The 25,380-nt window shown below is 40.6% G+C and overlaps 1 protein-coding gene across 1 annotated transcript; it reads left to right on the top strand.

Moving 5' to 3' along the window:
- The first annotated feature begins 295 nt into the window (after window positions 1-295).
- On the top strand, window positions 296-25,380 carry cnot3a (CCR4-NOT transcription complex, subunit 3a). The gene is made up of 18 exons (XM_023296290.3): window positions 296-454; window positions 1,016-1,086; window positions 4,163-4,230; window positions 4,816-4,890; window positions 4,973-5,062; window positions 5,311-5,439; window positions 9,437-9,532; window positions 9,636-9,855; window positions 10,474-10,607; window positions 11,620-11,676; window positions 11,895-12,810; window positions 14,362-14,467; window positions 14,553-14,694; window positions 19,892-19,991; window positions 21,832-22,030; window positions 22,861-22,993; window positions 23,275-23,400; window positions 23,869-25,380. Exons 2-18 carry the CDS (start codon window positions 1,062-1,064, stop codon window positions 23,965-23,967), a joined length of 2,715 nt encoding a protein of 904 aa, XP_023152058.1. The 5' UTR covers window positions 296-454; window positions 1,016-1,061; the 3' UTR covers window positions 23,968-25,380.

Below are 25,380 nucleotides of genomic sequence, written 5' to 3'. Positions count from 1 at the left end.
GCTGATGTAATTTCCAGCAAAAATGAACATGTTGGCATAATAAAAAAATCGCTTTAATAGTTGTCTTGAGGATGAGTATTTTGAGGTTTAACCATAGACTGTATAAAAAAGATTATAAATAACCATATAATAAATAATATCTAATAAATCTAATAAGGTATTATACAGTCAATAGGTTTAACTGTAAGTCGTCACTCTGCTCAGCCAATCACTGGCTTCCATTCCAGCGGATATTTCGTAGTGACAGACGTCAACACCGTCCAATCAAATGTCTTGGATCGGGTTTAGGGCGGGGCCTAGAGGCGGAGGTGGGATTTTAGCTAACGTCCATCTTCAGCTACATCACAGTGAGCGAGCTTGTCGAAAAGAAAACACAATTTGGAAGTAAAGAAGACTTTCTGGACTTAGTTCTGGCTCTATTTGAAAAAAAGACAAACGAAAGCCCATACCCTAGGTAAATGTCGTGCACAAGTATAAATCTAGATGGTCGGCTTGACCCAGTTTCCCTTTTTCCTAAATGTGGCTAGCAGGCTAAGCTAATGCTGCTAGCTAGCCAGACAGTTAGCCACATTAGCTAGCAGGTTAACGATTTCAGCAGATTCTGTCTTTCACAACGAAAAAACCACCATATAAGAGCTGGGCCGGACCCCAGAATGATGATGCATGGATATGAAAACGCTCGGTGGCGCTTGTTTTGTAATCGAGCTAAGCTATTGGCTAGCATTAACGTTAGCTCAATAACGTTAGCGTGCTAGCTGGCTAATTTTAGCTGACAACCGTGTCAGTCAGATCGGTAACATCAGCGATCCGGTTCACGGTGATAGAGCCGCAGACTGACGGTCGGTTCACGGTGATAGAGCGACAGACAGACGGTCGTTTGGAGGGTGTGGTGTTTGGATGGGGAAGCTGCGGTGGTTATTAGTGCTGCTAACCGAGCAGCTGGATGGAGCTAACGTCAGTTTCATTTTGTTCTGTCTGAGCAGGTGTTCATTCACGTTTTGTCTCCTTCACGCAGCTAACTCGGTGACAGACGGAATGTGGACATTGTCGTAGTCAGAGCCATGGCTGACAAGAGAAAGCTTCAAGGTAAGAGAGTCGGTGGAACTTCAGGGTCCATCAGGCTGTTCAGCATCGTGCACAGACTGACTCCATCCAGCAGAGTTAGCATCAGGCTGGAAACACACACAGCACGGAAATAGTCCTCTTTTATGTTTTAGAGCAAAGGTTTAACTCTTTATTTCTATTATTCTGGTTGGAAAAGGCATAAAAGGTGTCCATGTAGTCACCAAATACTCAGTTGAAGCTGTGAACTGTTTGCTGTGTTCTTCTTTCCCGATTTAAACTCAGCCGTTTTATAGTTTTGCAGCTTTTCATAAAGTTTAATAAACTGGGTTAAAATCTACTGAACAACAATACAGACATAGCAGGCAAATGTTCTTCTTTTATGAGTTGGAACAAAAGTTTTGCACCTTATTTCTATTATTTTGGTTGGAAAAGGCGTAAATGTCATCCTTGTCGTCACCAGATACTCAACTTGTTGCTGTGTTCTTCTTTCCAGATTTAAGTGTGTTTTTGTTGCATTTTTGCACCTTTTCATAAAGTTTAATAAACTGGGTCAGAAATCTGCTGAACAAAACTCTAAGCTCAGCTGGCAGATGTTCTTCTTTTGTGACTTAGAGCAGAACTTTTACACCTCATTTCTATTAAACCGTTGATGTAGTCGTCCAAATGCACAGCTTAAGCTACGAACTGTTGACTATGTACTGGGTTAAAATCTACTGAACAATAATGCAGACGTAGCAGACAAATGCTCTTCTTTTATGAATTAGAGCAAAAATTTTACACCTTATTTCTGTTATTCTGGTTGGAAAAGACGTAAATGTCGTCCAGATGTATTTGCTGTTTTCTTCTTTCCAAATTTAAAATGTACCCATTGTATTTTTCCTGCATTTTTGCAGTTTTTCATCTAGTTTAAGAAACTAGGTTTAAATCTACTGAACAACAATACGGACATAGCAGCCAGATGTTCTTCTTTTATGAGTTAGAGCAAAAATTTCACACCTTATTTCTATTATTCTGGTTGGAAAAGACTCAAATATCATTCATGTAGTCACCAGATACTCAATTGAAGCTGTGGACTGTTTGCTGTACTATTCTTTCCTGATTTAAACTCACCTGTTGCATATTTCTGCAGCTTTTCATAAACTTGAAACACAGCTGACAAATTCAGATTCAGAAAACTTTATTTGTCCCCAGGGGGAAATTAAAAAAGGCCTGTAGAGCAGGCAGTGCAACAATGACGTAAGAAACTGATTAAAAAAGAAGAAATTAGAGATAAATGTATTAATAAAATATATATACAAATGTAGAACAAGTAGTATAAGAATAAAAATCAAATGAAAAGAAATAAAAAAATTTAAAAAACGCAACTTAGTAACATCCTAGTGCAAATACAAATGAACAGTGCAGGTGAAGTATGACGATGAGGTAGATGCAGGTTGCAGAGTTCACAGAAGGAATGTTCTTCTTTTATGAGTCAGAGCAAAAGTTTTACACCTTATTTAAATTATTCTGGTTGGAAAAATCCTCAGCTGAATCTACGAACTGACTCCTTTCATGATTTCAAATCACCCGTTGTATATTTCTGCAGCTTTTCATAAAGTTATCTACTAAATCTACTGGACAAAAATCCAAACGCAGCTCAGACGCACTCAGAGTAGAAGTTTAAAATCTAAATTATATGATTCAATTTAGGAAATTCCACACAAAAAGTTTTACTGTCACTCACTTTATCTTCAAGAAGAATCATTAAGTTTTAACAGTGTCGTACCTGTAGTCATCTAAATATAAAGTGAAGCTGTTTTCTGCTCTTTTCTTTGCTAGACTCACCTGTTGTATATTTAAGCAACGATTCCAGAAGTTGGAGGAATTTGTTTAAAATCTACCGAGCAAAAACACACGTCCAGCGTTCAAATAATCGTCTCTTCTGACTCGGAGAAAAAGTGAAAAATCTCATTTCTCTTGTTTAAAAAAGGTTCAGTTTAGCCGATTGTACACCGAAAGTTTTAAGTGGTGACAAACTGTGGAGCTGAGTTAATCCTCCTCCTGGTCAGGTGTGATTTTTAAAGGACGGTGATCAGGTAGCATGACCAGATGCTCCTTTGACCAGAAGCCTCCTTAAAATGCAGCTTTATTCCAACGACATGACGACAAGAGAAAGACAAGAAGGAACGGCTGGACTCCGATGTCCACAGTTCCACCGTTTGTCGTCTAAACTGATTCACGGAGACGATCTGAAACTTTACGGCAGGCAGTGACTCAGAATGATTTTAGTTTAGAAGAAACATGAAGCCCAATTTGATCTCCAGTGGACTGAACCAATAAAATAATACCATAATAACCTCTAAATAACCACAACTCCTCTTTTTACTAAACATCTACAACCTGAAGTTTATGAAGAAAAACAAGTTCAATTTCATCACCATTCAGCCTCAGTTCATCATTTCCACATTACAACTTCCAGATCACAGAGTGTCGACTAAGGAACACAACATTTCGTCATCTGGAACTGAAGAGAGGATTTACTGGAGGATCAAAACCACAAAATTCTGACAAAAACAACAAAAATAAGACAAAATGTGACAACGCGAGACAAAACGACAAAAGAGCGAGACAAACGACAGGAAACAAAACAAAAAAAGAGACAAAAAGTTAGACAAAAAAATTACAAAGTGACAAAAAAATGGACAAATGACAAAAATTAGACAAAAATTGACAAAAGCGAGAAACAAAAAGACAAAACAACAAAAACAAGACAAAATATTACCAAAATGAGCAACAAAACGACAAAAATGATGCAGACGACATGAAACAAAACCAAAAACGAGACAAATAATGACAAAAGCGAGAAACAAATGACCAAAAAATAGACAACACAAGTGAGACAAAAAAAACACAAAACGACACAAATGATGCTCAACAAAAAAGCAAAAGACAAAATGACAAAAATAAGACAAAAAACAGCAAAAGTCAGACAAAAAACCTTTGTAACGGCAACAGATAGAATATTAAACGCTGCCTTCGTGTGTTTTCTTGTTGTGAAAAAGTCATGAAAGCTTCTGAGTGGGTTTCTGTGATGTTGGACCGTTTGTTTTCTCTGCAGGTGAGATCGACAGATGTTTGAAAAAAGTAGCCGAAGGTGTAGAACAGTTTGAAGACATCTGGCAGAAGGTGAGAGAACAAGCGTTTGGTTTTTCTTCATCAGCTTCCTCCAGTAAAGACGTCCAGAATAGTTTGATCTTTGGATGTCAGATCTGACGCTGCACTCGTCTGATTTCACCTCATTTTTCATACGTTTTTGGAGTTTTGGAGAAGTTTTGGACATTTAGAAAAATGTTTTTGACAGGATTTATGTCATTTTAGATTCATTTTGAGTCATTCTGAGAACATTGCAGTCATTGAGGAGACAATTTGACTTTATTTTGGACACGTTTGAGTCGTTTTAGACTTGTTTCTGTCATTTTGGATCAATTTTGGATAAATTTAAGTCATTTTGGATGGATTTCACCTCATTTCCGACACAATTTAGACACATTTTAGGACGTTTAGAAAAGTTCTGGTCATTTTGGACTATTTTTATTATTATTGTTGACCAGATTTCTGTCACTGTGGAGACATTTAGGGTCTAGTTTTGTGTATTTGCAGTGATGCGTGCAGCTAGAAGCAGAAATTGTGGTGTTAAAAATATGCAGTGACACTTTGGGTTGTGTGTTTGTTCGGTATTGTGTTCTAATAACTGATCCGTCTCCATTTCAGCTCCATAATGCAGCAAATGCAAACCAGAAGGAAAAATATGAGGCTGACCTCAAGAAAGAGATTAAAAAACTACAGGTGAGGTGGTTTAACAGACACACGTGTTGAGTGTTGGAAGTGTTCGGTGTGTTCTGATGTTTTACCGTGTTTCTTTTCCCAGCGGTTGAGAGATCAGATAAAAACATGGGTCGCCTCCAACGAGATCAAAGACAAACGGCAGCTAGTCGAGAACCGCAAACTCATAGAAACGGTACCACTCTTTATTGTTAGACTACCAGACTGTTCTTTTATCATTTTCTGTCTTGTTTTTGTCTCTTTGTGTCTCCTTTTTGTCATTTTGTGTCTCGTTTTTGTAATATTGTGTCTCATTTTTACCGTTCTGTGTCATTTTTTGTCTCACTTGTGTTGTCGATTTTTGTTTATAAAGCAAAACTAAAGGACGCGCTCACATGGACACCTGGAAGGTAACAAGACCAGTGTGATGTTTTCTCTCCTCAGCAAATGGAGCGGTTCAAGGTGGTGGAACGGGAAACAAAAACAAAAGCCTACTCTAAAGAAGGCCTGGGACTCGCTCAGAAAGTGGATCCAGCTCAGAGGGAAAAGGAGGAAACGGGACAGTGGCTAACGGTAAAACACCCGCTGATATCTGCACTGATTCACCTGCATCTACTTCACAGCTTTGTCTGTTTGCACTAAAAAGCAAAGCACAGTCCTCCTCCAAGGCTGCTTATTCCCCCACATGTCAGAAATGCAGCATTTATTTATTAGTTATTGCTGATCATAGAATGTGTCCATTTAATACAGATGTTCCCACAAACACAATGACCTGAGTACAGGTAGGGACGCACCAATCCACATTTGTTTACTTCCGATCCGACGCCTGAATTTGGATATTTGCGATACCAATATTATTCTGATATCAGAGCGCTGTTAGCTTTAATATTATTATTATCATTATTGTTGGTTTTACACGAGGCTGTAATAAACTCCTTTCTACAGGTAAGTATGATGATGATGTGTTGATGCTATAGAACCAGTTATACTTAACCCGTTTAGTCCCACTGGCAACAATTGTTGCCGCTCATTTTTCTTTTAATTTTCACTCTCGAAAAGTGTTGTTTTGGCTTTGGACAGCTAATGCAAGTTTTAAAATCAAAGAATAGGTTGTCTCCTCTAAATTGCATCAGTGTCATGTGACTAGTGTGAATGGTCACATGACCAGGCCTCTTTACTTCCTGCCTGCACCGATGGAAGAAGATGTCTGCCTCGAACTTGTACAAGAAGAATTTATTTAAATACCTTAATCAACAGATATAACTGAGATATTTTGTACATACATTTTTAAAAGGGTCGGCTACTGATATATAATGAGAATTTTATGCCTGCATGCATCTTTTGATCATAAGAAGAGGAAACATAAGCAGCCAGCATAATCCATAGTCATAGTGTTGTGCTACGTGTCAAAGGTTTTGGCTGTTTGTCCGATTCATCTAATGTTTTTTTTTTTTTTGTACACAGCTAAAAATCATAAGAGATTTTGAATCTTCTAGACTTAAAAGAGCCCCAAACTGATATGTGCTACATCACAGTCATTCCTACAGTATAAAAAGATGCAGTTAAAATTGACTGCTAGTGACCCTCAGATAGAGAGTAGCAGGTACTGAGGTGAAACAGGCCATTTGTCTGCTAGACTCCTGAATGATGAAGCAGAGGTGACCAATCTGAAGGATGATGAAAATGTTCACCTGATAAGTCCAGACCAATGCAATAACTGCCCTTTAAAATAAGCAAAATAGGAACAGGGTTTTTAAAATATCACGATGACCAGCCACATCCAATAAACTAGATTTTGTGACCTATAGAGGAACTGCAGCAGTTAAACCAGACCCTGTTGATGTGTTCCTGCTGATGTATGCTCACAAGATGAAGCCATACACAAAACAGCTATCAGCTGCATGAAAGCATTATGGCAAGCATGGCTGCAAGGAGTTCATCAGGGGCAAACCAGTCCGATTTGGGTTCAGGTTGTGGAGGCTTGCTTCATGTTTCGCATGGAGCTCTGTTGTGGAGTCCACACACATCTTCTGAAAGTGGCTTAGGACAGGGTCCAAGTGTAGTCTTTGGTCTGGCTGAACAAGCAGACGTTCCTGCAGGATGCACATTTGTGCATGATAACCTTTTCATCTCACTTAGCCTCATTGATGAAATGACTAAACAAAGTTAATCAGTGACTTACCTGCACTGATTTGTCTTCTTGCTGAATAATGTTGTACCCTCATCTTCTGGCCATGATGTTAGTGGTCAGTAAACAGTCAATCTGAGCTACTGCCACAATGTGAATTTATTTTATTTTTGTAAACTATGGTCAGTTCTTATTTTGTAGCATCAAACACTCTTAGCTCTACACTTATTTAACTGTTTTATGAAACTGTGAAATGCAGTAATTGTAATGTTGTCAATTTTAGTTCTTTTCACTAGTCATTGCCATGGTATCTTTATGCATCTCAAAAGTTGTGAACACAATTAGAACCATGCCTAGTTATAATATATTACGCTTATTAGTGTTATTCTTATTTTTTTTAATGTGTAAATAGGTCAAACTGAAGAATTTGTGTAAATTTAGACTATGTGGTTTCCCACTGGCAACAAACCTATGAATATGAATAAATGAAAAAATGTATAAATATTAAGTATTAGGGAGGTCTAACGAGTAAAATACATGCACTTATTTTGCAGGGAAAAATTTGGGATTAAATGGGTTAATTCATTGGAAAAAATGCTCCTCTCAAAACAAGAAAAAAAAAACTTATTTCAAGGAACTTTTACCTTGAAATAAGTGAAAAAATCTGCCAATAGAACAAGTGAAAAATGGCTCAGTAAGATTTCTTGAAATGAAATACGATATTTAGAGTCTTGAGATCTTACAGTTATCTGGGAAAACTTATTTTAAGCTCTATTTTACCAGGATTGTCAAGCTTAGGTGTCTTAAAAAAAAAAAAAAAAAAAAAGCTGTTTTTCACTGAAAAATAGATTTTTGCTTTCATGTAACCTCCAATATTGAGATATATTAACCTTATTTTGAGTTTTCGTGTAAAATTCAGATCATAACAAGATAATTTCCAGATTGTTTGACTTAACAAGATATTTCAGATGCATTGTCCTAAAACAAGTCCCTCCATCTGCTGAAATGTCTCTTGTTAAGTGAATTTATCTTAAATCAAGTGGGATGAGACATTCTGACTAAAAATAAATAGACTTGGTACGATTTAGAGTTTTGCACTGTTTGTTGATGCTATAGAGCCAATATACTTAGTTTATACTGATCAGATAAAGCTTTATTAGATTTTATCTGAAGAGGGATAGTGTTGGAGAAGTTTAACCTTTGTGTGTATCTGGCTTGGCTTTAATAAATATTAACAGTCAGTTTCAAACCCTTTAGCTACATGTTCACTAGATGTGTTGAACGTTAACGTGCCATCTGAATGAAAGAGAAAGTTTGCGTCTGAGCCACTTTGCTGGTCCGATGCATCTGCCGGACTGTCAAGTTGAAAGCTGTCATGTGACCACGTAGCGGCCGCTATTTACCGCCCACCGTGCGTGTGATTTTCAGATGTGGTTCGTTTACATACGGAATAAAACTCATCTAGTGGACACGGACCTTCACAGTTACATATTTGTTTTCAGGATGGGATTTTTCCTGTTAACAGGATTTCCTGTTTTTCTGACTTCCTTTTCTGACCATATTCTTACCTCAAGTTGCCTTTTGGAACATACTTGCATACATTTGACATGTTGTGATGAACAGTTGGTTAGCCACAGTGCTGCTCAATGCTAGCCTGCTAGCTGGCTGCAGACTGTGGACTGTCCACATTTTGCAGCTATCAGAGCAGCCGGCAGGGAGTCACTGTGGAATTGTTTCAGCAGACAACATTACAGCACAGATATGGATCATGGATCAGAAATCTCCGATCCATGAATTACGTTGGTATTGGAACCCGATACTGGATCGGATCGACCCCATCCCTGAGCTCAGGCGTGTGTTCTGCATGTGTATGTTATGTACAGATACTGAATCACGTGACCTAAATATGTAGCAGGTGGCAGGAATTGATGGGACTCAGAAACACCCCCACAATTTAATCAGTTGTTCCTTGGATCATTTCTGATGGATAAGTCCTGATAAGTCCTCAGTGGTGGATTTGTAGTAGGATCACAATCAGCTGACGTAGTGTTCACTTGTTGTCATGGTTACAGTGACACCGTGCCGCTATCTAGCAATGATACTGAAATCTCTAACAAATCCGTGGATCCAAACTATAAGCCACATCACTGCCAAAATCTAACCACTTGGTCCTTGTGTCATTTCTGACCTTCCCTGAAAATTTCATCCCAATCTGTTGGTCTGTTTTTGAGTAATGTTGCTGACAGATGGACAAACAGACAGATGGAAGGACAGACAGAAAGACGGACAGACAGACAGATGGACGAACAAACAGACAGATGGACGGACAAACAGACGGACAGACAGACAACATCAGTAATTCCAGTAAAACGTCAACAAACTGGTGAGAAACCAGCAGGAATGAGTTTCCTTTTTCTGTAATTGACGTTTTTGTCTCTGCAGAACACGATAGACACTCTAAACATGCAGGTGGATCAGTTCGAGAGCGAAGTGGAATCTCTTTCTGTTCAGACGAGAAAGAAGAAGGGCGACAAGGAGGTGAGTCTGTTTATTTTATTCACTGTAAGAAAAGCACCCGTTTACCCTGTTTGTTCTGGTAAAGTTAAGCTAAAAAGCCGCTCGTTTGTTTTCTGTTCTGTAGAAGCAGGATCGTATCGACGAGCTCAAGCGGCTGATCGAGAGACACAGATTCCACATTCGCATGTTGGAGACCATCTTACGGATGCTGGACAACGACTCGGTGCCGGTGGACGCCATCCAGAAGATCAAGGATGACGTGGAATACTACATCGACTCCTCCCAGGACCCCGACTTTGAGGAGAACGAGTTCCTGTACGACGACCTGGACCTGGAGGACATCCGTGAGTAGAGCGAGGAGAAACGCACTGGAAAAAATGCTCCTCTCAGAACAAGAAAAAAAACTTAGCTCAAGGAACTTTTACCTTGAAATAAGCGGAAAAATCTGCCAATAGAACAAGTGAAAAATGGCTTGGTCAGATTTCTTGAAATAAGATATGATATTTAGAATATTGAGATCTTAAAATTAGCTGGGAAAACTTATTTTAAACTATATTTTACCAGGATTGTCAAGCTTAGGTGTCTTAACATAAGCCAGAGATGCTAAAAAAAAAAAAAAAAAAAAAAAAAGCAGTTTTTCACTCAAAAATAGATTTTTGCTTTCATGTAACCTCCTAATCTGAGATGTATTAAATTTATTTTGGGTTTTCTTGTAAAATTTAACTCAAAACGAGATAATTTCCAGATTGTTTGACTTAACAATATATTTAAGATGCATTGTCTTAAAACAAGTCCCTCCATCTGCTGAAATATCACTTGTTAAGTGAATTTATCTTAAATCAAGTGGGATGAGACATTTTGACTAAAAATAAGACAAATAGACTTGATAGGATTTAGAGTTTTTGCAGTGTGAGGACGGCGGTGGTCCAGGTAGAAGATCTGATCTTCTTCTTCTCTTGCAGCTGCAGCGCTGGTCGCCACGTCTCCGTCGGGTCAGGGCAACGTGGAAGACGAGATGTACCTCCACTCCAGCAGCACTCCCACCTCCACCACCTCCTCCTCACCCATCCCTCCATCCCCGGCCACCTGCACCGCTGTAAGTCCTCGTCTCTGAGCAGGTGGAAGCTCAGTCTGAAACCTACACTAATGTTCAAAGGTTTGGGCTCAACCAGGCGGTTCCATTTCACTCTTATTCATGTGCTAACGTGACTGCACAAGATCATCATCATCAGTTAGCCTTTTAGCTAACACAATGTAGCTTTAGACCAGGGGTGTCCATCATGAGGCCCGTGGGCCAAAAGCGGTCCTCCAGAGGGTCTTAAACCGGTCCTCAAAGTGTAAAAATTCCAGAGAAGTAAATTAGTAAAACTATAAATTTAAAATGATTTCTAGACCTTGACAAGTTGTTTGGATCATAAAGTAACATACTAGATTGTTCATTGTTGTTTTGTCGTTTTGTGTCTCGTTTTTGTCGTTTTGTGTCTCGTTTTTGTCGTTGTGTCGTTTTTGTCGTTTTGTGTTTCCTTTTTGTCTCGCTTATGTTTTTTGTCTATTTTTTTGTCATTTTGTGTCTCGCTTTTGTCATTTTTTTGGTCAAATTTTTGTTGTTTGTTCATTTTTTTGTCACTTTCTAACTTCTTTGTCTAATTTTTGTCTCTTTTTTGTTTTTTTTTCTGTTGTATGTCTCATTTTTGTCTTTTTTTCTCACTCTTTTTGTTTTGTGTCTCGTTCTTGTAATTTTTTCTAACACAGTGTAGCATTAGAACACAGGAGTGATGGTTGCTATGGAGATATTCCATTAAAAATCAGCCGTTTCCAGCTACAATAGTCATTTACCACATTAACAATGTCTACACCGGATTTATCATTCATTTAATGTTATCTTCACTGGAAAAAAAACTGCTTTTCTTTCTAAATTAAGAACATTTCTAAGTGACCCCAGACTTTTGGACAGTAGTGTATGTTGTGACACATTTTTGCACATTTCCAGCGCTTTGTTTTGAGTTAACCTTCTATTAGCCCCGCTGTGTTAATAATAATCCACCGGCTAGTTTGCTGAATCAACGTTTGAAAAGTGGATTGTCACATCAAGGTATCTCCTCCTGTAGGAGAACTCAGAGGACGATAAGAAAAGGGGACGGTCGACAGACAGTGAAGTTAGTCAGGTGAGAGGCTCCCATCTAGATGAACAGTTTAGAGCAGCCATCTTCACCCCTGGTCCTGGAGAGAGACGCTGGCTGGTGTTTCCTCTGTGGGACCACGGCTGGAGACTTCTGGTTTAGTTTGTGTCTCCAGAGATCTCAGTAATCTTTGCTCCTCATACACTCTGCAGCTGCTCACGGACAGTTTGTTTGAGACGTTTCTCTCTGCCTTTGGTTTTCAGTCGCCTGTGAAGAACGGCACCCCCTCCCTGCTGTCCTCCTTCTCCTCCTCCACCACCTCCGGCTCCTCCTCGTCCTCCTCCCTGGTGTCCATGGCGAGCGTGGTGGGAGGGATCCCGGTGGTTCCGACCAGCAGCAGCCTGATAGGAAGCTTCAGCAGCGCCGTGCAGCAGCATCAGCATCAACCTTCCCAGCAGCAGCAGCCACCTCAGCCGCCAGGCCAGCAGCAGCAGCAGCCGCCTCAAACCAAACCTTCTGCCCCTTCAAACACCCCCAGCCCCCCCAGCAACCCCCTGCTGCCGGCCTCCAGCGCCCCCTCCCTCCCCACTCCCAGCACTCCCAGCACTCCCAGCTCATCGGCTCCCAGCTCTCAGTCCCAGCCCACGCCGGGCCTCAGCTCGGCCTCCAGCCTGGGGCTGGGCCTGGGGCTGGGGCTGAGCAAAGGCGGTCTGACGGGGACCAGCAGTGCCAACCAGATGCCGGGTCTGGGCCTGGGGGGCCACCCCGCTCCTCTAAACACAATGGCAGGGCTCATTTCGGGCTCCACGCCGGCCCCCTACGCTCAGGCGGCAGCCTCCGGAGGTCTGGGTCTGAGCAGCACCACCCAGTCCAGCATCTCAGCGGAGAGCAGCGCCTCCATCCCCACCTCCGGCTCCAGTGGAGTCACCACCAACGGGGCGGGGGCCAGCCTCGGCCTGCTGGGCTCCAGCCCGGCCCACGGCTCTCTGAGCAGCAGCATCCTGGGTCTGGTTCCCGGCCAGAGCGTCGGCTCCGGTTCCTCCCAGGTTCCTCCCAGCTCCGTCAGCTCCACGCCCGGAGCGGTGGGCATGATGGGGGGCAGCGGGGGCACCGTGGTGGGAGGAGTGAACGCTGCTCCGGCTCGACCGCCCAGTGGACTGAAGCAAAATGGAAGCACAAGTAGGTCCACGTCTTCTTCTAGTCCTCATAGGAGCGTTTACTACGGATCCACTGGTGCTGAATTACAATTACATTTAACCCTCATTGACAGCCACCAAAAAATATTGTTTTCTTGTCTGAAAAAAATCCAAAAATTCAGCAAAAAAAATCCCCAAATTTCTGAAAATTTGCAAAACCTCCAAGAAATTTCCAATAATTCCTTAAAAATTTCCCTTAAAAGTTTTATTTAAAGAATCCCCCAAATTTGGCAAGAAAATTCTTGTAAATATTTTCAAAAAATGAATAAAAATCTTCCAAAAAATAGTAAAAATATCTAAAGTGATTCCATATATATCAGTAAAACTTCTAATATTTTCTTTAAGAACATTCACAAAAAATCGACCAAAATCCAGCGAATTTCACTGGATTTTGCTTGATTTTTATGTGAATGTTCTTCAGAAACATTTTAACATTTCTTTTTTTTCCACCAAAAAAAATGTTCAGAGATTTCCCAAAAATGTTGAAAATGTGGACATCAGAAGTTTCACTGTGTAAATATATATTTTTTTCCACATTTTCAAACTTTAAACCGGGTCAATTTTGACTCGCAGGATGACACGAGGGTTAAACACTATATATTAACAGCATGTGGTAGCAGATAACCTGTCAGACAGAACTAATCACATTCAATTCATAGAACAGCTTTCAAAACAAATCAAGAGCATTCAAAGTACTTTACATGTTTGTTTTTAATAAAAAATTTTTATTTTTTTTAATTGCAGGAGTTTTGAAGCTGTAGATTTACCATTAAATAACAGAAAATGTGCTTCTTTTTTTTACTCTACATACATCATTAAAAAACAGTGAATGCCCATTTTTTAAATTCTAAACTTACCAAAAAAACAACAATGATATTCATATTTCATTTTTTTTGGGACATTTTTATTTACATTTGTCCATCTATACCTGGTATATAGGAATTTTTCAGAATTTTAGGTGAAAGAACTTCAACTTTCTTGGTAAAAGTTAGATGTCTGTACAGTAAACAGCCAGTTAGCTTTGCTCAGCATTAGCAATGGATCACAACATCCTTGAATCTGCATCCAAACCCACCCAAAACACAGAGAAATGCTGGTTTCCTCTCAGAAACAAACAAAAATGATATTCATATTTATATTTGTCCTTTTTGTCCATCTATACCTGGAAAAAATATTGGAAAATTTCAGAATTTTAGCTGAAAAGCTTCAACTTTCTTGGTAAAAGTTAGACGTCTGCACAGTAAACAGCCAGCTAGCTTAGCTTAGCATTAGCCAGGCATCCTAATCCACCCAAAACACAGAGAAATGCTGCTTTCCACTCAGAAGAACACAAAAATAATATTCATATTTCATTTAGTTGTTGTAGCAGGTAGAACTGAGCAAAAGGGGAGCATTTCGAACATTTTATTGATAGTTAATAGAAATAACAATAAGGATAATCAGAGTGATGCTGAATGATTTTCCAGGCTGCTAACCAGTTGTTCCTTCCTGTTTCCTGTCTTTCTGCTGGTCTTCCTGCCTCACCTGTCCCCAGGTTACAGTGCCGTCGTGGCAGAGAGCTCCACAGAATCAGCTCTAAGCACACCGAGCCAGTCTCAGAGCAGCCAGCCCTCGTCCCTCAGCTCCTCCACCAGTCAGCCGTAAGTCTCCCGTTCTCCCACGTCTGTCCTCTGCTTCTGCTCCTGGTCCTTCCTCACGTCCTCTCTGTCCTCCTACCTGCTGCAGGATGGACAATGGTCCCAGTTTAATCAGCTCCATCACGTTGCCTCCCAGCTCTCCGTCCCCGTCCTTCTCAGACAGCACACCGGGCGGAGGGAGTCTCCTCAACGGGCCCCACTCCTACACTCAGGCCTCCGAGGGCCTCAAGGTGAGCCGGGGGGCGGAGCCGAGGTCAGGAAGGTCAGGTTACAGGTGTAGCAGCAGCAGCAAGAGACGATAATGATAATACAAAGCTTTTAGGACGTCTGACATCAGTAGCATCATCGTTTCTTAGCTGATCTATAAGAACCTGGAGGTGTGAATATCAAACTGTGTGCTCAGTTATTGATTCCTGAACAGTAGCAGCTAACTAAACTCTATGGCAAATTATTCTTTTATTTTTAACCAATTTTCTATTTAAACTACATGATTTTATACATACAGGATGTCCCAAAAGCATTGACATCATTTGAGATGTCCGTATGGGAGTGACTACACGCTCAGGAGAAATGATATTTAACCCTGGTGTCGTCCTGCAGGTCAAAACTGACCCGTTTTAAAGTTTGAAAATGTGGGAGAAAAAATGTTTTCGCAGTGAAACTTCTGATGTCCACATTTTCAACATTTTTGGGAAATCTTTGAACATTTTTTTGGTGGAAAAAAAGAAATGTTAAATTTGCTGGATTTTGGTTGATTTTTTTTGTGAATGTTCATAAAGAAAATATTAGAAGTTTTACTGATATATATGGAATCACTTCAGATATTTTTAGGATTTTTTGGAAGATTTTTACTCATTTTTTGAAAATATTTACAAGAATTTTCTTCCCAAAATTGGGGGATTCTTTTAAAATAAAACTTTTAAGGGAAACTTTAACCCTCGTGTCGTACTGTGGGTCAAATTGACCCGTTTTAAAGTTTAAAAATGTGGGGAAAAAATATTTTCACAGTGAAAACTTCCATATTTTCAACATTTTTTGGGAAATTTTGGAGCATTTTTTGGTGGAAAAAAAGAAATGTTAAAAAAAAATGTTTCTTTAAGGACATTCACAAAAAAATCAGCCAAATTCCAGCGAATTTCGCAGGAGTTTGGTCGATTTTTTATTTTTTTTTGTGAATGTTCTTCAAGGTGAAGTTTTGCGCCATCGCTTCCTCTGGAATAGAACCGATTATATAGAACAATGGCTCAAGTGGCAAATCAACACTTAAAATGAATCTGATTTCTGCCTGAATCCCAGAATTAGTGGTGTGCGATACTGCAAGATTTGGTATCGATCTGATAGCAAGTAAATACAGTGCCAGTATTAACGATATCGATGCCGATACTCCAGAGTAACTTTTTCAGTAGTAGAGCTTTAAGCTAATTTTTTTGCACAGTTACTTTTGTAATGTTAAATATGATCTTTTAATCCCCCCCTGGTTATTGTCTTTGATAATGAAGTGTGACAGACATTGTCAGTTCTTTGCACCCACCTGGTCCCACCTGGTTCCAGGTGAAACACCTCACGAGCTGAACATTTGCTTATGGACAGACATTTACCGATGTTCCCTGAACGCCTCACAGTGCAGACTGCAGTAGATGCTGCTCATTGGCTGGTGATCAGACAGGTGTGAGAGCAAAATTTACTTTGAAAAGAGTGAGATAAAGTGTCCTCATTTCAAAGTAGTCCAAGATGAAAGTGACTGATTTTATCCACATTGTTTTCTATAAGTGGAGAAAACAGCACAGTGAGAGGCTACTTCTTTTCAGAGCTGAGTGCATTTTTCAATTTTAAAGGCCGCAGTCAATTGTTTTCTTATAGTGGTTAGAAGCTAAAAATCATAATTGTGATTAATGATTATTTAATTTTGTAGTCCTGCTACAGCACTAGTCTTTGTAATTGTCTCTGGTTCAGTATCTTCCTGCCTGCAGTCTGATCATTAGCTGGATCTCAGTTGGACTTCTCCCTCTCTGCCTCCTCTTTCCTTAGTGTTGGTTGAGGAACATCCAGCAGCTAAACAGCTCATTCTACACATCAGACAGGAACAGACTGACAGAACCATGGAAGAAATTAAAGTTATACTTTCCACCACTATGATTTATGATGTAGCTGAGCCTGCTTGATCGTTTTCCTGGTGCCACTGATTCATACGACGAGACAACATCCAATCACAAGAGGAGGATTAGCTGCTACTCCTCAGATGGAGGAGCTCTGACAGCCAATCAGGTCGCCTGTTTGTAGAAGCCGCATCAGTTCAGACATGCAGGACAGAAACTGAAACTAAAGTATCGATATTGTTGCACTGGCATCATTCCGTATCAATACCAATGCAGGTTTCGATATTATTGATATTTGGATCGATCCGCCCACCTCTACCCAGAATAGTTTCAGTTTCGGACAGTCCCAACATATGTGAGTGTGGTCTCCAGTTTCTTTTATCAAAGTTGAGATCAAGGAGGGCGTTTTAAAATATCTCATCTTTCCAATTAAATTCTTTCCACGTTGGGCCGTAACATTTAATATCTAGACTGGATCTGTGCTGCAGGTATCTGTGATCCAGTCAGTCAGTCTGATTGAATGGTTGACAGGAATGAAGTTCTTCTTCCAGCTTCCTCTGTCCAGCATTGCAGTCTAAAGTTCTTTTCCTTCCAGACCAGTGTCTTCTTCTAGAACCTTCCAGCCCTTCTGATAGTATCAGGTTTCCATAGCAACGACCAGCTGCTTCGTTGTGTCTCTCCACATGTCCATCCAGGGCTGGTCTACGCTGTCTAATGATGGTTGACCAGCGTGGATGTGAGCCGTATAGTGACTTGTTGGTGTGGTGTGATTTCCAGGAGATGTTTTGTTCCATCCCTAACATTCTGGTCTAAGTCCCATCAGCTCTTTTTGAGTCTTCAATAGTGACCAAGAGTCAGATCCATAGATAAGATGGATTCCACTGACGCTGTGTGAATTCTCTCATTTTGGTGCCGTTTTAATTGAAGATGGTGGAGCCCCCAAGGTATCGGACATCATCAACTTTTACGATTTCAGACCCATCTAGTGCTGCAATGTCTCAGATGTTGGGTTACGGTGCACAAATTTCATCTTTCCACAATTAAGGAAGAGTTCGATCTGTCTTGTGTCTCGTTCTACCTGATCATCTGTGCTCCAGTCAGTCAGTAAGAATCTTCACGTTCTTCACACAGGAACTTTTATTAGTATAGAATTCTGCAATTTCCACTGTGGACATCTGCAGCTGAACTGGTTGTAGTTCCAGTTTGAGACACCTACAGTTTAATTCTGACTCTTCATATTGTTAGTTCAAGATGTCTGGCATCAGGAGGACTTTAAACCATCGTTCCTGAGCTGATCTTCCAGTAGATGGGCTGTGTGAATACCAAACTGTTTGGTTGATTCCTGAGTGCTACCAGCTGAACTTAACTCTACCATTTACTATCTGGACTGGATCTGTGCTGCAGGTATCACAGAAATCGGCACTCTGTAGCTGAACTCTGGCTGGTTTTAATTCCAGTCCACTTTAAGTCCTGACTGCTGGAATGCACCGTTTTCCAGTTCCTTCTCCTTGTTAAATCGCTGCTGATATGCTGTAAATAGAATTATTAAAATATCTGTGGCTGCCCACAGGCCTCTGCTCTCAGCTCCTTTAAAACCAAACACAGAAGCCGACACTCACCCAGCATCACATTAACCCTCCTGTTGTCTTCATTTACGGGCACCAAAAAATATTGTTTCCTTGTCTGAAAAAAATCCAATAAATCAGCAAAAAAATTCCCCAAATTTCTGAAAATGTGCAAAACCTTCAGGAAGAAAATTCCAATAATTCCTTTAAAGTCTCCCTTAAAAGTTTTGTTTTTAAAAAATCCCCCAAATTTGGCAAGAAAATTCTTGTAAATATTTTCAAAAAATGAGTAAAAATTTCCAAAAAATCCTAAAAATATCTAAAATGATTACATATATATCAGTAAAACTTCTAATATTTTCTTTAAGAACATTCACATAGAAATCAACCAAAATCCAGCAAAATTCGCTGGAAAACATTTTTCTTTTTTACACCAAAAAATTTCCCAAAAATGTTGAAAATGTGGACATCAGAAGTTTCACTGTGAAAATATATATATTTTTCCCACATTTTCAAACTTTAAAACGGGTCAATTTGACCGACACGAGGGTTAACATAAAAATCAGGCCATGCAGAGATCCACTACCGCTCAAAGGTTTGGGCTCACTTAGAAATGTCCTTATTTTTGAAAGAAAATCATTTTTTGTTCAATGAAGACAACGTTAAATGAATGATAAATCCAGTCTCGTTTTCAAAGCATTCTGAACAGGTTTTTTTTTTTTTTTTTTTTTTTTTAAATTTTGGATCACTGTGGGCAGTTTTAAGTCCATTAGGATGATTTTTGGATCTGCTCCAAAGCAGTTTAGACAGTATTTAGCTTATTTTGGACACGATTCAAGGCATTTATTTCCATTTTGAGTCAATTTAAACAACTTTTGACTCCTTTGTCACAGTTTTTGAGCGTTCCTAAATAGTTAATGTGCTATTGTAGCTGGAAACAGCTGATTTTTAATGGAATATCTCCATAGGGGTACAGAGGAACATTTCCAGCAACCATCACTCCTGTGTTCTAATGCTACATTGTGTTAGCTAATGGTGTTGAAAGGCTCACTGATGATTAGAAAACCCTTGTGCAGTTATGTTAGCACATGGAGAAAAGTGGCAGTTTTGATGGAAAACATGGAATTGTCTGGATGATCCCAAACTTTGGAACGGTGGTGTGTGTTTGCTAAATTCAGCTGCAACATCTGCATCTAGAAATAAATCCTTCCTTCTTTTGGACAATCCAGATTATGTGTAAAAACATTTTTTTACTGTATAAGTAGGTCCTGAACTCACTGAACGAAGGCTTCTCCTCCTCACAGATCCTTAAAATGTTTGCTAGATTCATGTTCAAATGACTCAAAAATTGTCCAAAATGACTCAAAAATTGTCTGATATCAGCTAAAAGTTGTGTAAAATAAGTTAAAAAAATCGTCCAAAATGAGTCAAAATTTGTCCGAAATGATTCAAAAATTGTCCAAAATGAGCTACAAATTGTCCAAAATGACTAAAAAAACTTCCAAAATGAGTTATAAGTTAATGAGTTATGAGTTAAAATTGTCCAAAATGACTCAAAATTTGTTTTCTGTATTCTAATGCTACTTTGTGTTGAAGTTGACGATTAGAAAAGTGTTGAGCAGCTGTGTAGCACATGAAGGATGCTGAGCAGCTTCCTCCATCCAGTTTTATTGTACTTGGGTTTTCATTTCCAGTTCAGTCCAGGGTTCTCTCGCTGTCCCCAGTTTGACCTCGTTAACCTCTCTGTGTTCTCGTTAACCCTTCAGGCTCCGGAGCCTCTCAGTTCTCTGAAGGCGATGGCAGAAAGAGCAGCTCTGGGATCAGGTCTGGACGGAGAGATTCCCAACCTGCATCTAACGGACAGAGGTCAGACTTTCTGCTGATTTTACACCACTTCAGACGTCACATGTAGACCAGAACCAGTTTTACTGTCAGGGAGGTTTCCACATGGGAAGAGTTTTGGTAGAAAAATGTTCTAGGAGGATAAAAATATCGACAAAACATCAACCCGGCAAATGCAAATTGTGTCTCTTTGTGGTCGTTTTGTGTCTGTGTGATTGATTTGTGTCTCGTTGCAGTCTGGTCGTGTTTCTCTGAAGTCATTTTATGTGTCCTTGTGGTTGTTTTGTGTGTCTTTATGTTTTTTTTGTTTGTTTGTGGTTGTTTAGTGTCTCTTTGTGTTAGTTTTGCAGCTCTTTGTGGTTGTTTTGTGTTTTTTTGTGGTTGTTGTGCACTAAAAACTCCACTGGCCCTGATGGCATTCCAGCACTGCTCTTAAAGACGTGCAGAAGAGCTCACTCCAGGTTGGTGCTCCATCTTCCAGCAGTCTGTGGATTCACACACTGTTCCTGCCCTCTGGAAAAACTCCACAATAGTTCCTGCAGCTAAGAACCAGAGTCCTGCTGAAAACAATGACTTCAGACCTCACCTGTGGCTCTGACTTCAATTGTAATGAAAAGTTTTGGGAAATACATGTTGTCTGTACTTAAAGCAGAGGTTAATGTGGCACTTGATCCAGACCAGTTTGCCTCCAGGCAGGGCAGAGCTGGATGCTCACCATCTCATCCTGGATGCTCAGAAAACTAAAGAGATGATCTTAGAGCTGAGGTCAGTAGGGGACCACAGTCCTGTTGTCATGCATGACTCACCCATTGAGCAGCTCATAGAAATATCTGGGAGTCCACTTAGACAGCTCCTTTAGTTGGAACATCCATGTGGAAAGCACGTGTTCCCGTTTACTTCCTGTGCAGGCTGAGACTATGGTGTGGACAAAAGCATCATGTTCTTATTTTACCAGGCTGTACTGGAGAGCTTGGTCCGTTATGGGATGTCAGCCTGGTATGGCAGCCTCACTGTAAAGCTGAAAACCAGACTGGTTCGTTTGATGCACACGGCCCTGAAGGTGATGGGAAAAAATGACCACCAATCCCTGCAGCCCATTTATGAACGAACTGTTCTCAGAGCAGCCCAGAGGATAGACTGAGCCGTCACACATCCTTTACTCAGAATGAGAGCTGCTACCCTCAGGCAGACGATACAGAGTCCCCAACTGCAGACTCAACCATTTCAAGAATTCATTTGTTCCAACCTCCATCAAACTCCTGAACTGTGCTGCTGAGGCCGAAGATTGTGCAACATTTTTATAGCGTTTTTACTGTGGTGTATGTTTGTGTTATGTGTAATGTTTGGGATATGTGCAACACTGTTTTGTAGTTGTTGAGATGGCATTGATGGCACAGCTTTTGAGTCCAAGATAAATGTCCCCAAGTGGGACAATTGAAGTATATTGTATCTGTTTTGTGTCTCTTTGTGGTTGTTTTGTGTTCGTTTGTGGTTGTTTTGTATCTCTTTTGTTTTGTGTCTCTTTGTGGTTGTTTTGTGTTCGTTTGTGGTTGTTTTGTATCTCTTTTGTTTTGTGTCTCTTTGTGGTTGTTTTGTGTCTCTTTTGTTTTGTGTTTCTTTGTGGTTGTTCCGCATCTCTCTGTGGTCATTTTGTGTGTCTTTGTGGTTGTTTTGTGTCTCTTTGTTGTTGTTTTGAGTCCCTGCAGTCTTGTTGCATTCATTGCAGTCATTTTGTGTCTTTTTGTCCACCTGTCATTACTACATTGTCTACAGAGGAAATAAGGAATTCTCTCTCTCAGTGTTTGGTTTCGCTGGAAGCTGTGTTGTGTTGTGTAACCGTCCGTTATCGGTCTTTGTCCTGCAGACATCTTCTCCAGTTCCTCGGCGGCGCCCGGCACTCCCGCCGCCCCTCAGCCGTCCGTGTCGGAGGTCAGCATCCCCCCATCGCTGGGAGTCTGTCCTCTGGGCCCGACCCCGCTGCCCAAAGACCAGCTGTACCAGCAGGCCATGCAGGAGTCGGCCTGGACCCACATGCCTCACCCCTCCGACTCCGAGAGGATCAGGTGAGGAAACATCGCTGCTGGCTGGGTTTACATTTATTCAGTGTGTGTCCTGGAAAACATAAAAATCTGATTCTGATGACATCCAAGTCTTTTTTATCGTCCAATAAAAAGACAAAACCCACCAATGAACTGATCCGTCTGTAGCTTCCACTGCACAGTCCTTAGTATATGATACAAAACGACAAAAACGAGACACAAAATGACAAAAACGAGACACAAAATAACAAAAACGGACACAAAATGACAAAACCGAGACACAAAACGACAAAAACGAGACACAAAACGACAAAAACGAGACACAAAACGACAAAACGGAGACACAAAACGACAAAAACGAGACACAAAACGACAAAAACGAGAAACAAACTGACAAAAACGAGGCCCGACAACAAAATAATAGTAATAAGACATGACAAGTGAGACACAAATTTAGAAAAAACATGTCACAATGCAACCACAAAGAAAGAAACGACAGAAAACGGGAGGTAAAACAAGAAAGATGAAACACAAAATACCCAAAACAGGACACAAAATGACAAAAATGAGATGCAAAATGGCTAAAATGAAACAAAAAAAATATATATATAAAAATTGGTCACAAAACGGGGGCTGCACAGTGGCTCAGTGGTTAGTACAGTCGCCACACAGCAACAAGATAGAAGCTAGAAAATAGTCCTCAACAAATAAACACTTCACACCTGCTGGAGTTAAACAGCTTTTATTGTGAAAGGAAACTGTAGAACCGTGTGACCTATTTTCAGAAGAACCACAGAGGAACTGGGCTGGTTGGAGACGCTGTTTTTCTAACTGTCTGTGTTTCTGTCCTGAAGGCAATACCTGATGAGGAATCCGTGTCCCACTTTACCCTTCCACCATCAGATACCACCACACCACTCGGACTCCATCGAGTTCTACCAGAGACTGTCCACAGAAACTCTCTTCTTCATCTTCTACTATCTGGAGGTAAGCATGAGGAGGACGTGTGAATAAAAACAAAACGACAAAAACTAGACACAAAATGACAAAAACTAGACACGACGGCAAAAACTAGACACAAAATAAAAACTAAACATGACGGGGCCTTTATTTGGAAACCCATGCATGCAGAAAAGGCTCCGACTGGTGCAGAAATGAAGCGTGTAATGCTCAGAATCCAATCCAGACTGCTGTTAACGTAACACATACAAGTGTTTCTGTTGTCCAGCATGGATGAGATCTTAACGGCGTCTCTGAACTCTCTCCAGGGTACCAAGGCTCAGTATCTGTCTGCCAAGGCTCTGAAGAAGCAGTCGTGGAGGTTCCACACCAAGTACATGATGTGGTTTCAGAGGCATGAGGAGCCCAAGACCATCACTGACGAGTTTGAACAGGTAGAGCTTCACCTCACTGAGACTCAGGGCTTCATGACAAACGATGTAGCTGGATTTACTTTAGGAAAAAAGTAAATCCAGCTAGGATAGTATGTCGTTTAAAAACGACATGTCAATAAAACAAACGCCATGTCGAACAAAACGACATAATATAGTATGTCGCTCAAAAAGTCATGTCGAACAAAAATGTCATAGTATAACCTATCGATAAAAAAACAACAGTCTATTATGTTGATTAAAAAAAAGACGTCAATAAAAAAGTCTGTAGTATGTTGAGGTAGTTTTAGTTAAACAATGATCCAGACAGATTCGTTCTGAATCATTAAATCAATTAACAGCTGATGGATGGTTGCAGGTCCAGTTGATTCAGTAGTTTCGACTGGCGTCTTCTGAAGTCTGCAGAAGTTTCAGTTGGAAATGAATTCCATCTTTGGTTTCTCTTCATCACCTCCTCTTCTGGACCTCCAGGGCACTTACATCTATTTCGACTACGAGAAATGGGGCCAGAGGAAGAAGGAGGGCTTCACCTTTGAGTACCGGTACCTGGAAGACCGAGACCTGCAGTGACGGACAGACGCAGGGACGCAAAGGACGGAGAGACAAAACGTGCTGCTGTTGACATTCCGAGACTGAACTCCAAACTGTGGATAGAGATTGTGATGTGTAGTAGAAACCCTCTCCTGAAGTGGAGACCGGTGTCTGTATAGGCTGCATCTCGACGCGAAGCCCTCGCCGCTCGTGTCGCGCTTTGCTTTTGACGTTGAAAAATTGCCCTGTGGGTTCGGTCAAACGCTCGGCGCTGCATCAGCCGGGAGGCTTCCCGCCAGAGATCTGCGTTCGTGCCTGTCTGTGTGCACACTCAGTATGTGGCATTAGGAAAGCCTACCCCATGCATGTTTCTCATGTTTTGTTTTCTTTTTCCGTTTCGACATGATTCTCTGTACCACCAACCCGACACGAGCCTGGAAGCCTTCCACACAAACAACCTGCCCCTCTTGTATTTACTGTAATCTGGTGGTCTAGAACGGGGACGGACATTTAGTCTTGGTGCGTAGGAGCAGCTTCTTTTAAGACCCTACGATGCCTGTTTGAACACGGTCACTATTAGAGATATAGTGAGCAGTTATCAATAGTTTTATTGATATTGTCTTGGTCGATTAAAACGCTGATTGAGAGTGACCACAGGGCCTCTCCCTGTGACGGGGAAAGAGTCCTTATTGGACAAGGATTAAATTGCTATGCAATTGAACTGGTCTCTGACTTCCTCTCTTCACAAATAAAATGTTTTTGAGTTCACCTGTCAAAGAAAATACATTATTATGGCGCCTTCATGTTTGTGACAAATTAATAAACTTGTAAAATAAACCTTTAAGAGAAAAAGAAAACCATTAGACATGAATGATGTTTGACTCTGGCAGCAGAAAGGCCACGCTGAGCATAGTGAATGTACACCTCTAAACACACAGGTAGCATTAAATCATCTGCTTCAGTCCCACCTTTAGTTCAGCTTTTCTTCTGTTACTTCATCCTGAGCACCGCCCGCTCAAACCCTCCGCTGATATTTAAGTGAAACCCTATACAGTGAATGTGCACTGACCAAACTGTTTACATGTAGAGTTGAAACTAGAAACCCTGAAGCTCCAGCGGTGGGTCTGAGCAGGGGCGGAGCAGGAAGTGTCTCGTGGTTGTTCATGTGCGACCCTGAAGATGGATGGAGCGTTCAAACTGAATCCGATGAGGGGAAACGAGGATGTGAAAAAAATGAAAAATGCAGCAAAGTTCTGAGAAATTTGCCTTTTATAGATTCTATTTTTTGGGCTTTCGAGGTTTTCAGAAAGGGAAGGTCAGTTGAGAAATTGCTAAAATGTGAATTTCAAGACGTATTTACAATTTTTTCTCATCACAGTTCTGCATGGGAGATGTCATAAAACGGGGTTATAACAGGATTGTAAAATTTCAATAAATACTTTTAAGAAATTA

This window comes from Amphiprion ocellaris, chromosome 9 (genome assembly GCF_022539595.1).
Source record: "Amphiprion ocellaris isolate individual 3 ecotype Okinawa chromosome 9, ASM2253959v1, whole genome shotgun sequence".
NCBI lineage: Eukaryota > Metazoa > Chordata > Actinopteri > Pomacentridae > Amphiprion > Amphiprion ocellaris.
This window is presented reverse-complemented; position numbering and strand designations above follow the sequence as displayed.